At 42.5% G+C, this 24273-nt stretch overlaps 1 protein-coding gene across 2 annotated transcripts; it reads right to left on the minus strand.

The window, feature by feature from the left end:
• Positions 1 to 14241: 14241 nt before the first annotated feature.
• On the minus strand, positions 14242 to 23854 carry ZBTB8B (zinc finger and BTB domain containing 8B). Of its 2 annotated transcripts, XM_018566549.1 has the most exons (5): positions 23722 to 23854; positions 21161 to 21289; positions 19394 to 20324; positions 16122 to 16300; positions 14242 to 15302 (listed from the first exon to the last, which is right to left on the minus strand). In XM_018566549.1, exons 3-5 carry the CDS (start codon positions 20295 to 20297, stop codon positions 15015 to 15017), a joined length of 1371 nt encoding a protein of 456 aa, XP_018422051.1. In that variant the 5' UTR covers positions 20298 to 20324; positions 21161 to 21289; positions 23722 to 23854; the 3' UTR covers positions 14242 to 15014. The 2 variants fall into 2 exon arrangements, with proteins under 2 accessions (XP_018422051.1, XP_018422052.1); XM_018566550.1 differs by lacking the exons at positions 21161 to 21289; positions 23722 to 23854 and having other exon boundaries at positions 19394 to 20331.
• Between the last annotated feature and the right edge of the window lie 419 nt (positions 23855 to 24273).

Genomic DNA, 24273 nt, shown 5'->3' on the forward strand with positions numbered 1-24273 from the left:
AGCCCCAATGCATGCCCTTTCAGACCTCCAATCAACACCAATGCATGCTCTTTCAGACCCCGGATCAGCCCCAATGCTTGCCCCGTCAGACCTTGGATCAGCCCCAATCCATGCACCTTCAGACCTCGGATCAGCCCCAATCCATGCACCTTCAGACCTCGGATCAGCCCCACTTCCTGCCCCTTCAGACCTCGCATCAGCCCCAATACATGCCCCTTCAGACCTCGCATCAGTCCCAATCCATGCACCTTTAGACCTCACTGCAGCCCTAATCCATGCACCTTCCAGCCCTAATTTCCACACCATCAGACCTCGGATCAGCCCCAATTCCCACACCACCAGACCTCGGATCAGCCCCAATTCCCGCACCACCAGACCTCAGATCAGCCCCATTTTCTGCAACTTCAGACCTCGGATTAGCCCCAATTCCTGCACCTTCAGACCACGCATCAGCCCCAAACCATGCACCTTCAAACCACGCATCAGCCCCAAACTATGCACCTTCAGACCTCGCGTCAGCCCCAATCCATGCACCTTCAGACCTCGCGTCAGCCCCAATCCATGCACCTTCAGACCTCGCGTCAGCCCCAATCCATGCACCTTCAGACCTCGCGTCAGCCCCAATTTATGCACCTTCAGACCTCGCATCAGCCCCAATTTATGCACCTTAAGACCTCGCATCAGCCCCAATTTATGCACCTTAAGACCTCGCATCAGCCCCAATTCCTGTACCACAAGACCTCAGCTCAGCCCCATTTCCTGCACCACAAGACCTTGGCTTAGCCCCATTTCCTGCACCTTTAGATCTCAGATCAGCCCCAATTCCTGCACCTACAGAGCGTGGATGAGCCCAATGGCATGCACCTTCGAACCAAAGATAAACACCAATACATGCAGTTTCAAACCTCAGATGAGTCCCAATTTCCGCACATTCACACCTCAAATCAGTCCCAATCCCCGCACCTTCACACCTCGCATAATCCCCAATTCCCGCACCTTCACACCTCGGATCAGCTCCAATTCCCGCACCTTCACATCTCGGATCAGCCCCAATTCCCGCACCTTCACATCTCGGATCAGCCCCAATTCCCGCACCTTCACATCTCGGATCAGCCCCAATTCCCGCACCTTCACATCTCGGATCAGCCCCAATTCCCTCACCTTCACATCTCGGATCAGCCCCAATTCCCGCAACTTCACACCTCGGATCAGCCCCACTTCCCGTACCTTCACACCTCGGATCAGTCCCAATTCCCGTACCTTCACACCTCGGATCAGCCCCACTTCCAGCACCTTCACACCTTGCATCAGCCCCAATTCCCGCACCTTCAGACCTCGCATCAGTCCCAATTCCAGCACCTTCAGACCTCGGATCAGCCCCAAACCATGCACCTTCAGACCCCAATTCCTGCACCTTCAGCACTGTGAAAAGCCCTAATGCATGCACCTTCAAACCTCAGATCAGCCTCAATGCATGCACCTTCAGACCTTGGCTTAGCCCCAATTCCTACACATTTAGACCTTGGATCAGCCCCAATTCCTGCACCTTCAGACCACGCATCAGCCCCAATCCATACACCTTCAGACCTCGCATCAGCCCCAATCCATCCATGCACCTTCAGACCTCGCATCAGCCCCAATCCATGCACCTTCAAACCTCGCTTCAGTCCCAACCCATGCCCCTTCAGACCTCGCTTCAGCCCCAATCCATGCACCTTCAGACCTCGCATCAGCCACAATCCATGAACCTTCAGACCTCGCATCAGCCACAATTTATGCACCTTCAGACCTCGGATAAGACCCAATTCCTGTACCACCAGACCTCGCTTCAGTCCCAATCCATGCACCTTCAGACCTCGCTTCAGCCCCAATCCATGCACCTTCAGACCTCGCATCAGCCACAATCCATGAACCTTCAGACCTCGCATCAGCCACAATTTATGCACCTTCAGACCTCGGATAAGACCCAATTCCTGTACCACCAGACCTCAGCTCAGCCCTATTCCTGCACCTTCAGACCTTGGCTTAGCCCCAATTCCTACACCTTTAGACCTCAGAACAGCCCCAGCTCCTGCACCTTCAGAGCTTGAATTAGCCCAATGGCATGCACCTTCGAACCAAAGATAAACACCAATGCATGCAGTTTCAGACCTCAGAACAGCCCTATTCCTGCACCCTCAGAATTTAGAACAGCCCTATTGTACGCACCGTTAGACCCCAGAACAGCCCTATTGTACGCACCGTTAGACAGCAGATCACAAGAAATAATATTAACTATAGAAATAAATCTGGTGCTGAGAGAAATACAGATGATGCCATGGCTGATCTCCTTCTGAATATGCTAGCTGCCTGGTAGACATTTTGATGCTTTGACTTCAGTAATTTGTTAAGACACTCACCTGGAACATGCATGAAACTAGTGTGGCCAAAACTCCTAATGTTATACTTGCTCTGGGTCAGTGTCTTAGAAAGTATTGAAGCCAGTGAGTCAGCATTACAGCCAGACAACTATCAGTTTCAGAAGGGAAGCTCTGCATACTTCTCTCGGTACAGGTTTTGCTTTTACCATGCCCTGTACACCACACACTCTCATTTTGCCATGCCCCCAATTCAGCCTGTGCCTTAAGAACCCACATTTTATATCCACCTTGGGGCAACAGGGGAGCAGGGATGAGGTAAGTAAATCTGCTTCAAAGAATACCCCTAGACATAAATAAGCAGTTAACCCTTGCAGTGAAGGGGTAGCCCCACTGCAAGAGGGGGTGGGGGTGTCTGCCAGAGATAGGCTTGTAAAGCTTATATAAGATTTTTGTGCCTGGGTTTAGATCTACAGTACTTAAGATGATGACTCTGGGGAATGTAATTGGTAAGAACAGCGTGAGCTATGTGTAATGTCTTAAAGAGGTCTTGTCAGTTGCCAAAAAAAAAAATGAAATGCCAGTTCTCTGCAATAAACAAGCTAATATATTCACCTTTCCTATGTCACCTACCATCAGTCTGTCCAGCTTTGCAGTCTTCGTCAAACTCTCCTAGGGGTGTCAAATACCTGCCCCCCACCCACTGCACAGTGCGGCTCTTTACTTTTACCCATATGTCACTGCTGTGTTCTATAATGACCTAAAGGTCAGAGGCAGGAACCACAATGCGAAGGAACCACACAGCAGGGAACACAGGCATGATGTAGGCATGTTATGAAGAGCTGAATTCATTGCATTCAGTTTTTTATTTGGGGTGGGGTGAGTTGCAACAAAAGTGGGTTTTAGATAAGGTCTGCTATAAAGTGTACACAAGTAGGTAAATTTAGTAACGGTTGGAAATATGTTGCTTTAGTCCTGTCTTGCACACATGCAGGTCTTTGAACTGCGCATTGATAGATTAGCCTCTCTTCAATGAAAGCATATCTTCATTGAAGAAGAAAAAAAATATACATGTTGCAGTTTATCAGTGCTATGATTGGTGGCTGCATTCATTTTCTTTCTTTCCAGGTATTTTCCTTTACTTTTACCTGGTATTTCTGCAAATAACATACTGTATGTCCCTGGGTGGCCATGTTCACTTAATCCACTGTACCTATGGAGGAAGATGAGATTGTTTCTGTTTGAAGTTCACTTCATTGTACTTACTGATAATGTTCTAAGCCTGAAAACAGAAAACTAACCACATCTAAGGACTGGTAAGTTGCAATATATTACATTTTTGTTTTTGGGTTTGGATATCCTTCATGTTTGTGTAGAGAAACAGGGCAGTGCCCAAAGTGGCAAGTGTGTAGGTGGCCATCTTGGTAGAGGCAGGGTTTTGCTTTCTCATGTCCGAGCCTCCATTAAGAAGACCAGTGTGTACACTAATGACATCACCAAACCTCACTTCAGATCTCCTAAAACAAGTGGCAGTAGTGCCTTAGATTGACCCTGCAGATATACAATCATGAGGCTGTAGACACAGGAGTGCCTTGAACCCTCATATACCAGGAAGTACTCTGCTATTTTTCAGGAGGAATTCATGACAAAAAGTAGTTTTTCAGGGTACTTCTTAGATACAGTTACCACTTCTAAATGTTGCCGTTCACATAGTAAATCTTCATTTTCTGACTATAGTTCCACCTTAAGGATTAATTTCCAGTAGTTACTGTTACAATTATGACTGAATATTCTGTAAGCTGGCTGGAGAGAATGGGGAAATCATATTGCACACAGTGCCACCCTCATTTCCCAAAAAATGTGCAAGTCAGTAAAAGGGACAGTCAGATTTAAATCTCATGTCTGTGTTAGGACACAGAGAAGGTAGATATTGAGGGGGGAAAAACACACCAGTTCAAGTCACACTGACCCGGAGCAGATCATCTTAAGCCTGCATTTACAGGCAGTACACACAGGGTATAGGAAAGTAGGCCATTAAATAGTAGTTAGGATACACAATAAAAGTAGGATCAATATAAATAAGGAAGTGGGGAGGAAGAATAAGGTTTAAGTTTGCAATAAAGGGTTTATTATTGATTGTATATTGTTTAGTTAACACACTAGTGAACACATGAGGGAAATACAGTAATACCTTGGTTTACGAGCATAATTCGTTCCGGAAGCATGCTTGTAATCCAAAGCGCTTGTACATCAAAGCGAATTTCCCCATAGGAAATAATGGAAATTCAGATGATTCGTTCCACATCCCAAAAATATTCATATAAAATGATTACAATACTGTACTGTAATATAATAACGTATAAAATATAAAGAAAAATTAACCAATTACCGGTACCTTTTGTGGCCGGTGTGAGAGGGACAAGAGAGAGGAGGATTATTGCGTAGGACGACTTTCACTATCACTATTAGAAGATTTACAAAATATCTATGATGTCTATCAAATCATGATTTTATTCCATGCAATACTACATTGGTTGTTGGATTGTAACACCTTGTCATCTGGAAATATAAATATAGTTAGAATATTTGGCATTAAGGGAGTGTCTGCTGAAGTGCAATAAAACACTTTAGCACTCCTACATCACTCAGCTCTTTTGATTGGGTGGGGATTGGCTCAGCGACACCCTCTAGAGCAGGGGTGGGCAAGTCTGGCCCTTCAGCTGTGCTTTAACTACAAATCCCAAAATGCTATTGCAAGCCATGCCTGTAACTGTCAGTCTTGTAATGCCTCATGGGTCTTGTAGTTCCACAACAGTTGAAGGGCCAGAGTTCCCCACCCCTGCCCTAGAGGGTTAACAATAAGCTGCTGTTATTAGCAGCTAGAGCGGTTGATTTTCCATCGGAAAAGGGAGGGAATGCTAACGGTCATTTATGATAGCCAGTGACTCTATCAGCTTAGACTCTAATAGGACTTTACATGAAACCAAAGACCAGACAAACATTTTATACACATTTTATTTCACTTTTAATTCTGCTTATATTGATGTTGTTATTTGAAAATCATTAAGCTGAATCTCTAAATGCTCTAACCACAAATTGAAGCTGAACTGCAGCCTTACCCTTCCCTTGAACCCCCCACCCCCCATTTTCTGTAAACTTGCATCTCCACAACATGACCTTTTGAAGCTGCAGTGGCTATCTTGAGAACACCTTAATTCCTGTCTGAACGACCTCCATCATTTATCAATTATTTCTCCCCTGTTCTGTACCACTGTTGCCGCCCTCCCCCGGTGTGTATTGACGCGCCACCTGGCTTCCTGATTAGCCGGGAAGCGTGTAAAAAAAACTCGCCACCCGGCTTCCCAATTAGCAGGGAAGCCGTCCACATGCTTCTCGTCACTGGGTGACGAGAAAGCATGGAGCCGGCTTTCTGGGCAATCAGGAAGCCGGGCACTGTGTAATGACATGGCACTCGGCTTCCTGATTGGCTGGGAAGCCGGCTCTATGCTCCCTCGTCATGAGGTTATAGGAAGCATGAAACCGGCTTCCCGACCAATCAGAAAACCGGGCGCCGTGTCATTACACGGCGCCCAGCTTCCTGCTTGGTCGGAAGCTGGCCAATCAGGAAGCCTGGCAGCGCGTCATTACACAAGTGACGAGAGAGCATGGAGCCGGCTTCCCGGCCAATCAGGAAGCCGGGTATCGTGTAATGACGCGCTGCCCGGCTTCTGTAACCGGAAGTATCGGGCTAGGCATCAGAGCATTTGGGCGAGTACGAGTACTTGCCCAAATACTCGGCACCGATACCTATATTACTATCGGTATCAGTGTATCCCTAGTGACAACCATAACTTTTAACACTACCACTTAAATAGAGTGGATCAGGGACATAGCAGTTAAAACAGAGGTGCTGTGCCTTCCCTCAGGGAGGGAAGAAGAGTGTGGATGAATGACTAGCTTGTTCTCAAAAACCATTTAGGAGGGATACTGACACAAAAGGTACACCAAAATCCAAAATACCCTGCACTACAGTAACAGCAACGATGGAGGCTACCTTTTGTGAAAGGGGCTCAAGAGGGAAACCCTCAAGAGTGAAAATTACCTGCTTGAGGTTCAGAAGAGAAGCAGGTGGTCTAATCGCTCAGAATGGGAAACCCCTTGTATAAAAGTGTAGATTAGAAAGCAGAGGATGTTGGAAAAAGATTGCAAGTGTTAATATATTTCTTTATTTGTTAATAGTATTTAGGACCAGACGATCATCAAAACCTGGTAACGAGGGGGCGTGGCCTGGACACGATGGTGGAGAGTCGCACTTAGGCTGAGCTCCGTCTGGAAGACTGTTTGCAAATTTTTTCTTATCTCTCTGCGGCTCATTTTCTCTTTTTTCATTTTTTATGCTAACTGTTGCAGAGGGTCCCCCCCCCCCCCGCCTTTTTATGGTTTTATATTGTGAAAACCACAAATAAAGAATACATAAAAAAACCTGGTAACGAAAACCTGAAAAACTGTGTTCTATTGAAGGTAAGAGATGGCTGCAGGGTTCAACCACAGGAGTGGAGATTGAAAATATTTACACCAGTCCATCAGAAAAAGTGTAAAAAAGTAGAATAGTATTATTTTAAGCCAGACTTTTTAAATCCGCTAAATACATGCCTAGTGCATCAAAACAAAAGGTGTGCAACATATAGCGCTCTTAAAACCATATGGCATGCACACCCATGCAGGGACCTGCTTCTGGGAGGGACAGGTGCGGTGTGTAATTGCATGCAGCCGCCTGTACATCCCTATGGGAGGAGGACACGGCTGCACACTGACCCAAACCTGCACATCCGTGCAGGACCGGGTGCCCGGACTTAAACACAAACTGTCTGCGGACCTGCATGGGTCGGTGTGCAGCCGCATCCTCCCGTAGGGATAAACAGGCAGCTGCACGCAATTACATGCTGCACCTATTCCTCCCAGGAGCAGGTCTTTGTATGGGCTTGTATGCTGTACGGATATGCTCACCTGTGTGAATGAGCCCTTAGGGCCCATTCACACCTGTCTGTTTTGGTGCATTGCATTAGGTTAACACATTTATTTACAGTGGGCTGCCAATGCACAATAGAGGGCAAAAAAGATATACCTGCAGTATTTTTTACCGGTGCAGCTCTCCTGCAACATAGGCGCGTTGTAAAAGGTGCATTGGGGTGCCATTTAGAATATATAACGTTTGTTAAAGGCCTGGCATGTTTGTAACTGGCCCGGTGAAGATTTTTTTTTTTTCACAACAGAAATGGATCTACATTTTAAAGGTATTAGGGGGTATAGAGTTCTATGGAGATTATTATTGCTGAGGCTGATGGGAGGGACAAAAGAAGCAATGGCACTCACTCACTGCCCGCTGCACTTTAGTTTTTACATTCCTGTGAAGTGGCTGAATGGAGGAACGGTGTGAATTTTAAGAATGGATGTGATCGGTGCCTTGTTAGCTATTGATCACATCTATTCATAATTCCAGGCAGTCATGGATAATGCCATTTAGAATATATAACGTTTGTTAAAGGCCTGGCATGTTTGTAACTGGCCCGGTGAAGATTTTTTTTTTTTTCACAACAGAAATGGATCTACATTTTAAAGGTATTAGGGGGTATAGAGTTCTATGGAGATTATTATTGCTGAGGCTGATGGGAGGGACAAAAGAAGCAATGGCACTCACTCACTGCCCGCTGCACTTTAGTTTTTACATTCCTGTGAAGTGGCTGAATGGAGGAACGGTGTGAATTTTAAGAATGGATGTGATCGGTGCCTTGTTAGCTATTGATCACATCTATTCATAATTCCAGGCAGTCATGGATATCAGATGGCTGTAAGTTTTTGGTCACTGAAATGACCAGAAACCTACAGCCTCCAAAACTGCGGTGGACACAAGGATTGACATTGTTCAAGCTTAAAATGTTAGTAAACCCAAAAATATGTTGTTTTCTGTCATTAGCTCTAAAATGTATTTTACTGTGTGCTCAAAATTTCTTTTGTTACTATATCCTTAGACAGTAATACCTGGTTGATCCTGTAATCAATCTCCTTCTATATTCAAAGTGACACTCGTCATCGTTGATACTTTCACTGCATATACTTCAGTTTTTCCCTGGGAGGAAGACATGCTCTGCTCCTGAAACTCATATGAAAGAACACATCTCCAGGATCCATTTAGATTTGCATGTTCCTCCCTGCCATTCACGGGGTGTTAGACATTAGTTGTGCAATCTGTTACAGAATCAGGTCTGTTGGAGTGTGATTAAGCAACTGATCAGCAGATTGCAGCTAATTTCTGTACCACCCAGTGGCCGGCAGGGAGTAACATGCATGTCTAAAAGGATGCCAGGGATGTGTTCTTTTTTTATGTAAACTCAGAGCTTTGTCACACACTAAAACTAATCTCTGACCTATAATCAGATAGCCCATTTACTATGTCACGTGACCACAAGAATAAAGCAGTAAAAAAAAAAGGTATTTTAGTTTAGTGGAATTATGCAATTATTGCATAGGGTCTTAATGCTCATACACAATAAGAAGATCGAATAGGTTTACATACACTTCAACCCTTTCACAGCCGTGGACATAAGGCTTACAGTGGTCCTCACCGTCTTGAGTTGTATTGTAATGTCTTCCTTATATTGTAAAGTGCTGCGCAAACTGGTTTCGCTAGTTTAAATCCTGTATACGAATAACAACAGCGCATGCTTTACTGCTTGCCCTATAGTGGCTGAAAAATTTTACGGGGGGCATAGCTGTCAGCAATGACACTGCTGACTAACAAGCCTGTAGATTGTCAATCAGCACCTGACCACACCTAGTCCTGCTCATTGCTTTCTGTATTGACAGCACTGCCTCAGTTGCTGAAACCCTCCCACTGTGAGCTGCAGTGTCTGGGAGTGGAAGCATGAGACACACACACATGGAGGATTTGGCTCAAACTGGAAAGGTAACGAAAGTTTGTTTACTTTAGGAGGCTTGTGCATCATACAGTAACTGGATTTGTTACATGTTTAGACTGTTGGACAGTAGCCTTTAGTTGTACTTCAATGTAATAGGCAAACTCAACCCGTAGGAAGGCTGAAAAGGCAAAAGGGGTAGAACCCATACTCACTTTTATAGCAGTCAAGATTTACATAACTTCAATTGGCTATATCTCTCAGCTACTGATCATTTTGTTCATGCAATTTCATTGAAGAAAACCGCTACTTATGCAATTTTGAAACATATACTCAACTACATTTGTAGGTTTGTTCATATTGCATTTACAAAACATACAGGGCTATTCACAAAAGGGTGAAGAGTTTGGAGAAGGCAGGAGAAGTGAACACAATCTAGGGCAACATAGCTGAACTGGAGAATTTTTCTAAATCAACTACAGTATTTTGTCCTAGATTGTTCCCTTCTCCTGCCTTCTCCAAACTCTTCACCCTTTTGTGAATTACCATGATAGTTTCCATGGAACAACAGGGCTGTGCTGATGTTTAAAGGGCAAGAGTCAAAGACTTGAAAGTATGACCATAAAGTGTTTGAATATAAAATTGTATTCTGTTGCTCAGAACAATTTCCAGATCATTTAGTTGTAGCATAGAGGAATAAAGGCAAGATGAGAAACAATTTATTTACCTGTGTGTGTGTGTGTGTGTGTAGTATAATAAATATCAAACATGGACTATATTTCCATACAGTAATATAACCCTAGATAATTACATTTCTAAAAAGAAATACAGTGAGTAATTTGCAGTTTTGCAGATTGAGAAAATCAGGCATATTTTCCCTGGAATAAAAATACATTGCTCTCAGTATCATAATTAAACCAGTAATTCCCCTTAAACTGTATAAATGGTTCTAGGTGGAGTTCCTGCTTTAAGAAGACACTGAATTTGGTCCAGTCCCTCAATAAAAAGGTAAAATCTGTTCTCCGATTACATTTACTAGCTTAACATGCATTGGAGTCCTAATAAAAACACTCCAGTACTAAAACACCCTATTTACATGTAATAGTTGCCCACCTGTACTCTGCACAATGATATCAAATACACAACATACATACACAGTGGAGCTTAAATACAAAGCTGCAGACTTTAAAAACTGTAACAAGAAAAAAAAAACAGAAAAAAAAAAAGAAAAGATTTCATTGTCATGTCACAGCAAAAATAAATCTGCCCAAAATAATCCTCAGCAGCTGAAGAATAGGTGGAAAGGTAATACAATGATGTACGGGTTAAGTCAACCTGAAATGCTCCACCAAGACTAGTATTCGAAGAATAATTATAGTTCTGACAAAGTCAAATTATAACCAGTCCCTTGTATCACATAGTCTATAATCTATGTAAGTTTGTGTTTTCTTAAATAAACAAGCTAAAAAAATATATCCATTCATTTAAGCATAAAGGGGATTTTTGCACATGCTAGACGTCACAATGTTTGGTAAATCAAAACTGTATTCTTGCAGGAAAAAAACATAGCTCTCATCCACAATACTGGAAATGGCCATACAGCATGCAGATCAGGTGTATTTCTCTGCCCGGGAGTGACCGGTGCCCCATACAGCAGAAGATATAGCCAGCCTGTAAAAACCAATAACAGGCTGACTGAAGCCACGTCTGTATGGATCTATATGCAAATCCCATTATTTACATGCGTGCCCGGACCTATCCTTTGTGTTCGGGACAGTGCATAAGTTCTGTATACAATGGGATTTGCGTATATATCGATACAGTCACATCTTTAACCAGCCTGTCATTGGCAAGTACAGACTGACTGCATGGAGCTGTACACTATACAGCCATTTTCAGCCATGTGCATAAGGCATAATATAGCAGCCCATTCACTCCTCTGCAGAGCTGACATCCTAGATTTAAAGTGACCCATGCCCTTCATCTTGCTATCCCATCTAACAATGCCTGCGCATAGAGTCTGTTGTAAGTTTTTATTACTCCCTCTCTCCTGCTAGAACTCCCTAGTAATCCCTAGATAGCAGTTGTGAAAATCAGACATTTGAAAGTATGCTCAATTTTTACAGTCTTTCTGGATACAACGATGTCAAATTTCCATTGGCTGAGGTAAACCAATATAAAAAAATAATAATTACAGCCAATGCGGAAAAGAGGGATGATGGATGGGTAGATGGAAGACATAGAAAGTATAGTGGATTTTTTCACAGAAGGTTACAAGGGGGTATCAAAAAAGTAAGGCCTGTTGAGATATAGATTATTTCATTATGCAAAGAGGGAAACAGCGAACATTTATACAGTTAGCCTACAAGTTCCTTTACTCAGTTACCCTTCCACATAGGACTCATTACATTTGATGCATTTGCTCCATCATTTTATCCAGGCCTCAAATCCAGTTTGAAAAATTCTCCAGAGCACTTGAGAGCTTAATGGCGCCATTCAATGCCTTGTCAACAATATCAGTTTCTCCCAACTTCTTTACCCAATGCCATACCCGTTCTTCAGGCATGTATGGATCTCAATAGCCTAACTATAGCTCTTTTGTCACAAACTCCATTATTGCTCTTTGTTTCAACCTTTTCTCCATGATTCAGCATTCAGAAACAGAAGCACACAATAATTGAGGACATATCTATGACATACATCAGCAGATATGAAATAACAGACATTACTTTTTGATACTCCCTTGTATCAAGGGACTGCTAGAGAGCTGTCATATGAAAAAGGGAGCCGTGATGAGCTTACAACTTCTGTGCACAAATACTATTAGATGGGATGGCAAGAGGAATGGCAGGATTTAATACAGTTTATTTATCCTGTATTCAAATGGTTTTTCCTCAAGATGTTCTGGGGCTTCGTCTTTACAACTTAAACAGAAAAAAAAAATGAACCCAGAGTTGGGCCTTAGGTGGGAGTAAAGTTAAGATTTAAAAAACGCTGACAGGTAGGGTTTTTATAACCCTGTATGTCTCTTCTGTCATTAAATGCTCCTTTCCTGTCAGGCTGAAGATGCAAAACCTGGAAGAAAACTGGGTGAAGATGGCAGCTCCAGCAAAGGGAGAGAGAGCTGATATCATAGTGCTGGAGGGAACTGCCTGTAAGGTACGTTGGCCAAAATGTGCTAATACACTGTGCACACTAGCACATTGTGGGAAACATCTCCTGGGTTTTCACTATTGCTGTGTATATGTTGCCAGTTTACTACTTTAAGTGCATCTATAGCCCAAACTTTTCTTTTTAGTTAAAAAGTATGTATTAACATTTTTTTTTTTTTAAAGCATAAAAAATACATATGAGGGGGGACTCAATGTAGGACTTGAGTGGGGGTACTGAGTAGCCGGGAAGAGGTGTGTGTATATTGGAGTTGGGCTTTAACCGTACTGATGGTCAACCTGTATCTGCTGATATTGGTCCTAAGGCTAATAACTTTGACCTCTTTCAGAGAAGAGATTTGTAAAACGTGGAACTACATCTACTGATTTTGCTATATTATAAAGCAGTTACATTCAATGCATGCCCCTGTCACAGATGCCAGTGTGCTTTTGTTATCTCTGAACCAAACTTTCCAGCCCTCAAATAGCTTGTGCCATAGCTTATAACATGTGCAGCACCACAGCAACTGCAGATCTAAAGATGCCATCTTCCTTGGCAGGGTTTACTTCAGCTTTAAAGAATTGTCTGGGGCTCACACTGCCACAAGACAGATTAATATTTTTAGCATTTCTAACAATCTGAAATGGGTTTACATGGTTTTTTTTTGTTTTTGTTTTTAACCAGTTGACATCCGCGGTGTTAAACCCCCTTCCCATCTTTCAGTATTCAGCGCTGCGGTACTTATGAACAGCACTTTAAATCAAGTGTTCATTAAGAAGTAAACCCTCTTTAAGCACAGAGGAAAACAATTTGATCCAGCTATTACAAATTATTTAGAAATAAGCCATAAAGCACCTAAGAGACAATGATGAGTGGTAGAAGAGTGGATAGCTTTGTAACTCATTACTCTTGTGATAAAGAAACAATAAGATATTATATAGGTTATGATTTAATATTATAGCGCATTAGTTGCTTTCCAAAAACTGCTCATCTGTTTTAATACAAAGTAGTGTAGGGCTGCTTAGGTCACTAACATTTTCCTGCTGGAACGCTCACTCAGAAGCATTGTATAAAGCATTTATAATAAGGCTGGATGATTGCTCCTGTATAATAAAAGTGCAACTGACTTAAATGATATGAAGAAAACACTTAACAGCAAGGGTGGACATATTAATATGGAATTCAGAAGCCAGTCTATTCCAGGAGTCAGCAGGATATTATTTTAGAAGCCAGCTCCATTGACAACAACTAGAGCAACCTCAAATGTTAGGAGCTAGTTGTAATATTTAAGGATCACCGGTTACCTGGATCCTGGGATTTATCCAGCCTGACCTAAAGTAATACCCACAAACTTCCCACCAGGCTGAAGTATGTCCCATCTACTCATCTATACAGAATATCTGCAAAACAAGCCCTTCAGTGCAGCTTGTTCTATGCAGCAGTTCAATAAGGACTCTCTCAATTGGGTGTGATACAAGAGATAATAAACATAAAATAAGGACACTGAAACAAAGAATAAACACACCAAAGTTACCTATGTTTTCTTCTTTTCTCCAATGAGCCTGCTCAGTAATTCTAGGGAGACACAGACCAGAAATTGACTCATATAGCCCATAATATGCACAGAAAGTCACTGATCGTCACACTTGTACAATCACATTGCAAGCAATGCTGTTTGGGTGTTGTTGTCCTGCATTTGACATGCATTAAATACACATCAGTAACATCCTATTGACTTTAATTTACCAGTACACATGGCGGGTCAAATGCATCCTTTGCTTGTCAAATGCCGTGTTTGCCATTCAAGCCTGTGCGTTTGTGCCTAAATAGCAAATGCAGCGTTTGAAAGAACGCTGGTCAACATGAGCCCTTAGGAAAGTCTTCAGGTTCTGTGTCATAAAGACAGGACATGTAGCATTTCTGATGCAAACTCGTATATAAAATCCACTTATAAATGTCTGAAAACAATTGGCACATGAATTATGCAAATATCCCTTTATGCAGACACATTCGTCTTTTTCCGAAAAGGTGTTAAACACTAATTCTAGGAGCAATTAACCACAAAGTAATTTTCAGATTTTTCTGGACATTTCTAGTTGTGTAAATATACATATACGCATGTCCATTGCCTAAATCATCTAAAAGTCCGATACCTAAAAGGTCTAAAAGAGAGTGAGGCATTTTGACAGTGCCTACATTTATAGGACCGTAGTAGAAAAAAAAAAATCAATAAAAAGGCAATAAAAGAACACAGGCTGATATATCTTTTGTACGTTGGCTGGTCTGGTAAGCATTCTTGTAATAAACAGCTGTTCTTTTCATGACACACAAGTCAACGCTAAAAAGTCTGGTGAAGTCACAGTTAATGCCGAAATATAGTGCACAGCACTAAAATAAATGTCAGGAAAGGTGTAAAATAGAAAGTGTTTTGCTGCTATTGGGCTAGCAGCACAATGCATAGCCAAAGAGGCAATGAACCAGCTGACCATTGAGATGGTCTGAGTAGTGGCAGAAATAGGACGGTCTAAGCCATCTAGTACAATGCTACCTAGATGGCCTGCATAGAGAGGTAACTTAATGATTTCCTAGTAGGTCACATCAGTACCTCCCTATGTATTTGTTCTTTATCCTCAATGTCTTCTTCAGCCACTTCATTCTCATCACCAGACTCAATGTAAATAGGCCAGTCTCCATCTCCTTCGTCCTTGTCCATGCTTTCAGATGCAGCTTCTGTATGACTTGCTTGGTGGGAATCCTCATTTGTAGTAGTGACACAGGTACAGCTATCACACAAGCCAAAACGCCTTAGGCCTGGAGACAGACTGCTGGTGAAGGTTCGGCGGCAACCTTTACAAATAATGGGTCGGTTGGATCGGTGAACCTGCGGGAGGGAAGGATGCACAAATAAATCTTTGCTACCTATTCATTTTTCAGAAGTGTTGTTAGGTATTCCAGTGACAGATTAAAGAACTGCTCCAGAATTTATTTTAAATTAACCTTGCAGTGGGACTACCCCTGCACTGCAAGGTTTAAGTGCTCGTTTGTGTCTAGGTTAGAGGGGGAAAAAAAGTTAGACTCACCCGAAGCTCCGAGCCGGCTTGTTCTTAGTTCTTGTCCTTCCAACATCTCTCTTCCTTCTCTGCATCGGTCTAAGGTCACGTAAATCATCATGTTCTATACACAGTGTATAGACGCGAGGGCACTGAGGAAAATTGCAATGCTGCAGCGGAGGAGACAGGTTGGAGGGAGCGCTGTGACAGCTGGCCAGCTCGGAGCTTCGAGTGAGTGTAATTTTGTTATTTGAGCACCTAGACCAGGGGTAGGCAACCTTGGCTCTCCAGCTGTGCTGAAACTACAAATCCCATCATGCTTCTGCCTCTGGGAGTCATGCCTGTGGCTTGCAATGCCTTATGGGATTTGTAGTTTCAGCACAGCTGGATAGCCGAGGTTGCCTACCCCTGGTCTAGACAAAAACAAGCAATTAACCCGTGTAGTGCGGGGACAGCCTCACTGCAAGGGTTAATAAAAAACATTTCCTGGAGTTCTTCTTTAAGATATGGAAATTGTTAGTAATGCAAAGTCTATGCGCCATATAAATCTACAGTATATATATCAAACTATAAAGAACACAGGGACCATTGTGTGAAAACATTTCTTACATCATCATGAATAAAGTAGCATATATTTTAAATATACTCACAGTGAGTGAATGGCTTCGCAGATGTTCCTGACGTGTAAACCTCTTACCACAGATTTCACATGGATATGGGCGCTCTCCTGTATGTGATCGAATGTGACGTTTCAGAATGCCCTTTTGCTTTGCTGTGTATGGGCAGAATGGGCACTTGTGTAGCTTGATTGGAACAACTAAAACATCACCTGGAAGATAATGCGAGACCATGTCTGCTTGATGACACATTTTCCAAACTGTGAACAATGTATTGTAACGTTTTTATTAGCAGACCTCAGAATTAGTTTTACTGATCAATGCAACCATCTAGATCAGACTTTCTCTACCAGGGGTGCCTTCTGACTTTGTCAGGGGTGCCTTCAAATTTTTGCTAAGAGGGGAGAATTCTGATGTATGGGGGGGGTGACTGATATATAGGGGAGGGCTTCTGAAGTGAAAGGGTCCCATCCCATAAGGCAATCGGATATTCCCTGGATCAACAATCTCTGATGCTTAATATACCTATAACAACTCAATATCCAGTAATATTCTGTGCATTTAGGAGTACAGCCAGGTGTTTTTTTTAAACAATTAACTTTATCTATTTGTTTGGTCTGGAACGGACTGCGCTGGTGTGAACAGAGGCCAGAAATAGCGTAGGGATACATTAGGATGCATTTTAGGTCTGGAAACAATCTGGTCTGGAGATGATGTGGTGTGAATGGACCCATAGCCTTTTAAACTTATTACCCACAGGAATATATTTTGCAGTATGTTTGTACACAATTGTTTTGAAACATTCCCATTTTTGTTCTGTGTTTTTGATGCCAATATTCCCTCCCAGTCGAAGTCTTGAAGTAGGACCTTCAGCTTGGGAAAATGTGCTCTCCTGAAGTTAAGTGTTTTTATTTTTCCAGTATGTGAATGTTGTTTACAACTTAAGTGAAATGAAATCATATTATGGTCACTGCTACCCAGATGTTCTTTTATATGAATATTTGTAATAAGTTCTGCATTGTTTGAGATTACCACATCCAGGAGAGCATCTTTTCTAGTTGGGGCTTCTACAAACTGTACCATAAAATTATCATGTATTAAGTTTATAAATGTCCGCCCTTTTACTGTTCCCGCAGTGTCATTATGCCAGTCAATGTCAGGAGAGTTAAAATATCTCATTAATACTACTGTCCCCGCCTTGCAGCCCTTTCTATCTGTACAAGGATGCTGCTAATACAAGCTGCTCGTCGGGCTCCACAGACGAGCGGACGAGTGGATTTTTCAAGCCCTGACCATCACACTCACCATCAACAAAGTACTCTTTCACACTCACTTTTAGATTACTTCTCACATAGAGACAAACACCGCCACCTTTTCGTGTTACCTGGTCTATATAGTCATTTTCAGTTTCGGCCTGTCAAATGTTGCTGCAGGAGGTGCGTTGCAGTGCCATTCATTCAATGTATCCCAAATGCACCTCCCGTCAGCACTGTGATTACCCACACTGGAATGCGTGGTACTGCAATGCTCTGCATTCCACTGCAGTGCGATTGCAAACAATGTGCATACCATTTTATTCTGAAGTAAACTTTATGTCTGTAAAGCTGCAATTCTGTATTTTATTTTAAAATTTTTTTTTAAAAATTCTATCCGGTTAAGTGAAGTTAATCAGCTAACTAGTCAATTATGAAAATAATCGTTAGCTGCAGCCCTTACCTATTATATCTCCTCATGCACCAAAGCTTCTAATTCTCCCATTTTGCTGTGCAGACTTCTGCCATTGGCAAAGAAACAATTCAAGCCATTTTTAAATTTTTCACTTGTAATAGCTGTATCTTTTGTTATAGTACAATTAGTACTATCATCTCCAATGTTTGTTTGCATCATGGGAATCTCCTTATCTAGCTCGATTTCCCTCCCCCCTCTTCCCCTGTTCCACCCTCCATGATAGTCTGACCCCTGTTTGACATATCTGCCCCATTATATTCTAACTCTCCCTCCCCCTCAATCCTAGTTTAAATACTCCTCCAACCCTCCCATGAACCTCTCCCCTAGCACAGTGCCCCCCTTGCCTTTAGGTGCAGACCATCTTTAGCATATAGCTTGCACCCCAATGAAAAGTCAGCCCAGTGCTCTAGAAACCCACAGCCTTCCCTCTTACACCAGGTCTTTAGCCATGCGTTTAGTTCTCTAAGCTCCCGCTGTCTGTCCTGCATTGCGCATGGCACAGGCAATATTCCAGAGAATATTACCTTGGAGGTCCTTCGCTTCAGCTTGCAACCTAGGTTCTTTAAAATTGATTTTTAAGGATCCTCCATCTTCCATGTATTCTGTCTTTGGTCCCAACATGGACCAAGACAGCTGGGTCATGCCCAGCCCCTCCCAGTAATTTGTCCACCCGGTCCACCACATGTCAAACCCTGGCACCAGGGAGACAGCAAACCATTCGGTTGAGGCGATCTGGGATACCAACTATTCTATCAGTCCTCCGAATTATAGAATCCCCTATTACCACAACCTGTCTAGGCCTTCCTGCATTATCCTCGCCACCCACCGGTGTGTGGGTGCAATTACCTGCAGTTAAGGATAGGATGATTGCAGTTTGCATCCAGGGGAATTCATTTGCCCATAACTGCAGGTAGTTAATCCATGTGCAATTACATCCGAACACAGATCTGAACTGTCATTGCTTTGTACAGACTCAGCGACCGCAACCATCTGCATCCACCTGTGAATCCAGCCACAGGAATCCGCTGGATTCCTGGTACAACCGGGACACTTTTGCAGTGTGAATGAGGCTGTGCAGATTATTATAATAGTGAAGTCATGAAAAATAATAAAGACATAGCTTAGTAGGGAAAAGTCTGGTATATGGGTTCCAAAAACTTCACATTTGTAAATGCATTGAGAAAAATCCATATAATTCTCATGTGATAACTTCATCAGATCGTTCTGTCCTGCTTCCTATCTGAGGAGAGGCAGCCTAGGAGATGATACAGAGGCTCAATGTAAAACTACATCTCTTAAAAATCACTGTGAGAAATCTAGGCAGGGGCAATGGTGGCATCACCACTCCAATCCAAAGGAACCAATATCTAGACTAAGAGACTTAGTGCCAAATATCAAACAGCCTGGCTACAAAGCGATAATACAAAAAGTAGGGCACAATGATTAGGAACAGCAATTGCTGCAGATAACCAAAATGCTCTGAATCCCACTTCCAGTATTACAAACTTTGTCTTGTCCTTCAAACAAGCAAAACATAATATACATTAAATAGGTATTGGTTTCATTTGTTACATTACCTGTATCTTCACCATACCAGTCCCCCTGAATGTCCATCATATTACTCATTGAAACGCTTCCTTCCTCTTGCCGAGACTCATAATCACGTGGAAAATGGTGCCCTTGATCATCTTTCCTCTGTGCAGAGCTGTTGCGGAGAAGGGCCTCTAAAAATTGTTTCATATGATAATTATTACATGCCAGGTCCATATTGGAACTACCCTGTGGACTTTCTTCACCCTGCTCCATGCCTGGTGTTAACGGATATGGTTGGATGCCTTCTGTTACTTCCACAACATCAGAATCAAACTCCTCTTTGGGTTCCACTGCTTTAGAGGGACTTTTTTCTTCTGGAGAGCCTTCACTTGTGGGATCCTTCACCATCAATTCCACAGAATTGCAGCTACTACAGTCTCCGCAAGGTGCTTCCTTCTGACAGTCCCCCTGACCTGTTTTTACAGTTAGATTTCCACGTCCTGCCCTGCCACCGCTTATACCATCACTCCCACTGTCAGCCTGTCCAAAGGAACTCTCCCGTTCTATTTTCCTGCAAATATCAAGGGAAGACCGTATGTAGGCCTTACAAAAGTTCACAACATCAGTCATCTGGAGGTAGCTTGCTGCACTCATAACCTCAATTACATTCTCTCCACTCAGGTTTAATTTCCCTGAGTATAGAAAATCCAGGATGGTAGAGAATGCCTCAGATGTAACAATGTCCAGAGATGCAGTGCTATGCCTTCCACTGTCTTGAATATAGTGGACTAACATGGCCCGGAAGTAACCACTGTTGGCAAACAGAACATTTCTGTGCGCTTTAAATATTCGACCTTCCACAATAATGCTGCAGTCACAGAAGAAATCTCTCTTGCGCTGCTCATTCAGCTCTCCAAGCAGTTTGGTGTAATATGACGGCATCTCCATGACTCTGAGGTGGTGACTTTTAGACAGCTGTAAAAGAAACACTGCTAATTAACGTTTTTTTTTTAATATGGAACATTTATAAGCTGATGAACTTTACGTAAAGGATAAAGATTTTTAAATATCAAATAATAATATCAAGTAATTTGTCCTAGTAAGCATTTTCTTAAAAAATAACATATCTTGTTTTTGCATCCACAATACATTCCATTTCATCCGAAACAAAACATTCTTGGGGGAATTTATCAAGACTGAGGCGGACAGAATATGGAGCAGTTGCCCATGGCAACCAATCAGCTTTTCTCTTCAGTTTGTTTAGTTTACTCTTTCGAAAATTAAAGAAAGAAGCTAATTTGTTGCCATGGCAACTGCTCCATATGTGATAAAATCCCTTCTCTGTACTTATAAGGCTCCATTCACACATGAACGGTTTTCCGCGTGTATTCGGCCGTACGAATATGCGCGGAACCACTCTAAAAACCAATGCATTTTAATGTGCATTGTTCATACTATTGCGGGGAACAAAACCGTGCGACCCACACAATAGTCCAAGTACGATTTCAGGGGCGGATTCCGCACGTTCACTGCTATATTAATAGAATCCGTGCAGATGTAAAGATTTTAGCGTTTTCATGCCATGCGGTCTTCCGCACCCCAAACGCTATATGTGAATGGAGACTTTGAGTACTACCAAATCATACTCTCCTTCAAGACACCAGATCTGGACTCTAAAAGGGTACCATGACATCTTGCAACTCCATGTATAATCAAAGAAAGACTAGCCTGGGACTGCAAATCTAGGCATTTACACTGGCCTGGATTTTATAGGGACAACACAAATGTATGCCAAAATTTAGATTCCATACCTTTAGAAAGAACTGCAGAATACAGCTCTGCCAGTTATGGAAGCTTCAAAAGGTCTGAAAAAAAGTCGATGGTAATGCATACAAGGTCAAGTCACTTCTTCAAACAGAGTGTACAAGATCAAGATGCTCCTGGCAAGACCTGGAAAATGTTACTGATATATAAAAAGATGCTTTCTACCTTTCTACCCAAAGAAAACACATTCAGTCAAGATGAAGTTGAATCTGATTATATTTTGCCTCCCCTAGTTCCTCCTTTCCCCCCTTCATCAACATGCTTATGAAATATTTCAATACACTACATTTCCCATGATGCCAAACTATGCAATTGATGTACTCAGTGATCAAGCCACACCAGATTACATGTGATCAAGCCACACCAGCTTACAGAGTCAATAGTTTTATTTCCTTATTTTCCATCTCTTTGCAGCCCCTCCTGCTCACCTCTATAGCAAACTGTAACCTCTCACTCACTAACTTCTGTATGCAGGTGTATTGCATAGCTCTGGCATAATCAGCCAATCGGAAGCAGTACATGTGTATTTTAAGGCAAGCATTATTTTTTAATAGCTTTTAATAACAGACATGTCACTCATATAGTTTTTCCATTGCATCACTATCCAATGGCCAGAATTCATGGTGTCTCTCATGCTTTTCACTTGCACAGTGGAGAGGTCCACTAGTACATTTAGCTCAGTCTTTCTTAGCAGAGTACAGATCTCACAAGTGTTAATGCATTCTAAATGTTATAGTCTAGTGACCAGACTTAAAAGAGAAGTATGGAGTGTTTGTCCCCATAGTTCTCTTTAGGGTCCCGGGAGGACATATACTAACCTCCTCCTGTGACCCAAAGCTCAGTATAGCCCGTGAAATATTGAGAGCACGGCAGCCGGAACAGATCCCAACAATACTGTCTTGATCCACCGAGCTGCGTGAGTGACAGCTGGCTCTGCCTATCTAAAGGCAAAGCCAGCTGTACCCTCCCCCGTTCGTCCCTCCACTAAGTGCTGGAGGATCGGAGAGGGGAGGAATCTTTGCGGGGAGCGATGACTGACAGTAACCGCTCACTGCAGGAAGACGATCGGATCAGCGCAATGTTTCTGCTCACTTCCTGATCAATAGAGCCAACCTGTGAAAGCTTCTTTGACACAGATCGGCTCTAACTATGAGGACGAGTGGAAATCATTCACCTCATAGTTTTCCTTTAAAGTGTATGTATGGACAAATTTTTTTTTTGTTTTGGGTACAATAGGGAACGGTTAAAACCCCTGTAAAGTTATTTTTGCTCTCAATATCACTGGTGAAAATTTCCCTTCAATTCCGGTCCCAGATACACAATAGAAAATCTCCCAGGATGGAACAACAGGAAGATTTCCCCTTACCTCTTGCTCTTGGGAAAAATTTGAATTTTGCATTTTCTCTTACAGTTTCTTCTGACAATAGTCACCAGGCAAACTGAGTAGTAAATCTTCCCAACGGGGACTCAGACAGCAATAAAAACTTGAGATGTAACCCATCAATACTCTATCCATAACTAAATAAAAAGGTTTTTAATGGCATAGTTTGTTGTTACAGGTACTTTACCAATTACGGAAAAAAAGGGTCAAAATAGCAATGTATGCACTTTTAACACTGGGCACAGGCCTGTTCTTGTGGCAGGTGTAGTGGTAAGATTAGGGGGTGGGACTGGAATATCAGGTGCAGTGATGGCAGGCAAGAAGGTGATAGCAAGATGTGTGTGATGGTGTTGAAAGCAGTGGGAAGGAGGCCCATTCAGCACTTGCAGGAGCCGTGGATGGAGGCACCATAAGCACACCTTTAAATGACTGGGACTCAGCTGTCAAAACGCAGGTCCTCAAGTCCACTGGGTGGCTTCAGTGTACCTGAGGAATGCAGACCCCTGCAGGCTAAGAGTAGTCTGGGACATGTGATTGCCTGTTTGTCTGCTGTAATGTAGCAGCAGCAATGGGAATCTGGGTGTAGGAGGAGGACTTTTTTTCTGGGCACCAGGCTCTTTTCTCTTTAGCAGATAGCAGAAGTGATTCAGGCAGCATCACAGCCGTTCAATCACTTCTGCCAGCTGGCACCCATCCATGCCTGAGACTGACTGCAAAATGAAGCCTGTAAAAGGGAGGCATATCTGAGCTTTGGGAAACTTGTGTGTCACAGAGGAAATTGACACCAATTGATTTAAGTGAGTTTTTAGGGCCTAAATCACGCTTTGTCGATTTTCCTGCATTCATGTTTACGAATATCAGTGTGCACCTAATGCCGTTTTGTCCATGCATATGTACATGCATATGTAAAATAAGTAATCTGGTTTAGACAGACACTGACATGTTAAAGCCTAGCTGCAACTTAAATGTTTTATTTACATTTAGAGCAGAGAGGGGCTTTTTTTCCACTACCTATGTCCCTGCTGGGAAGATTCCCCATCACTGCATGTCAGGATAGAAAGGGATGGAAAACCTCTCCAATCGGAACACATACCTACAATGGTTGATTTACATTGTGCCCAAAATGAATAAGTAGAAAACACAAACACTGAGATTTAGATTCCATACCTTTAGAAAGATCTGCAGAATATTGTGCTGACAATTATGGAAGCTTCAAAAGGCCTTGGCAAAGGAAGATGGCAATACATACAAGGTCAAGTCACTTCTTCGAGCAGTGTGTATAAGATTAAGATCCTCCTGGCAAGACAATAACACAGTGGGCTAGTTTGCATGAACACTGAAAAAGCCAATCAAATCAGATGTACCACATGCTGTCCACCAAAATCTTTTGTGGATCAGCTATGGGTTCTAGAACTGTAACCTGTCATATAAATATAATGCAAAGGGGGGGGCTCTCTCCGGTAAATCAAGCAGGAAACATCAATAAAAAAAATCTTAATGCCCACGTTGATATTACATTATCTAACCCAGCAGGGTTTCTGGCCAGGCCTACAGCCTCTTGCCAGTCATAATTTGTTTTGTAACCCTAGCAGTGTATCTATAAGAAAATTCACAGAGCCATTCGTCTTGTGAAACTGCGTTAAAGAAAGAAGACTATAAATGACTTAAATTATGACTTTCTAAAGGTCAGTATTTCTATAAGGCTACCAAAACTAAACC

This window comes from Nanorana parkeri, unplaced genomic scaffold (assembly GCF_000935625.1).
Source record: "Nanorana parkeri isolate BGI_ZX_2015 unplaced genomic scaffold, ASM93562v1 scaffold959, whole genome shotgun sequence".
NCBI lineage: Eukaryota > Metazoa > Chordata > Amphibia > Anura > Dicroglossidae > Nanorana > Nanorana parkeri.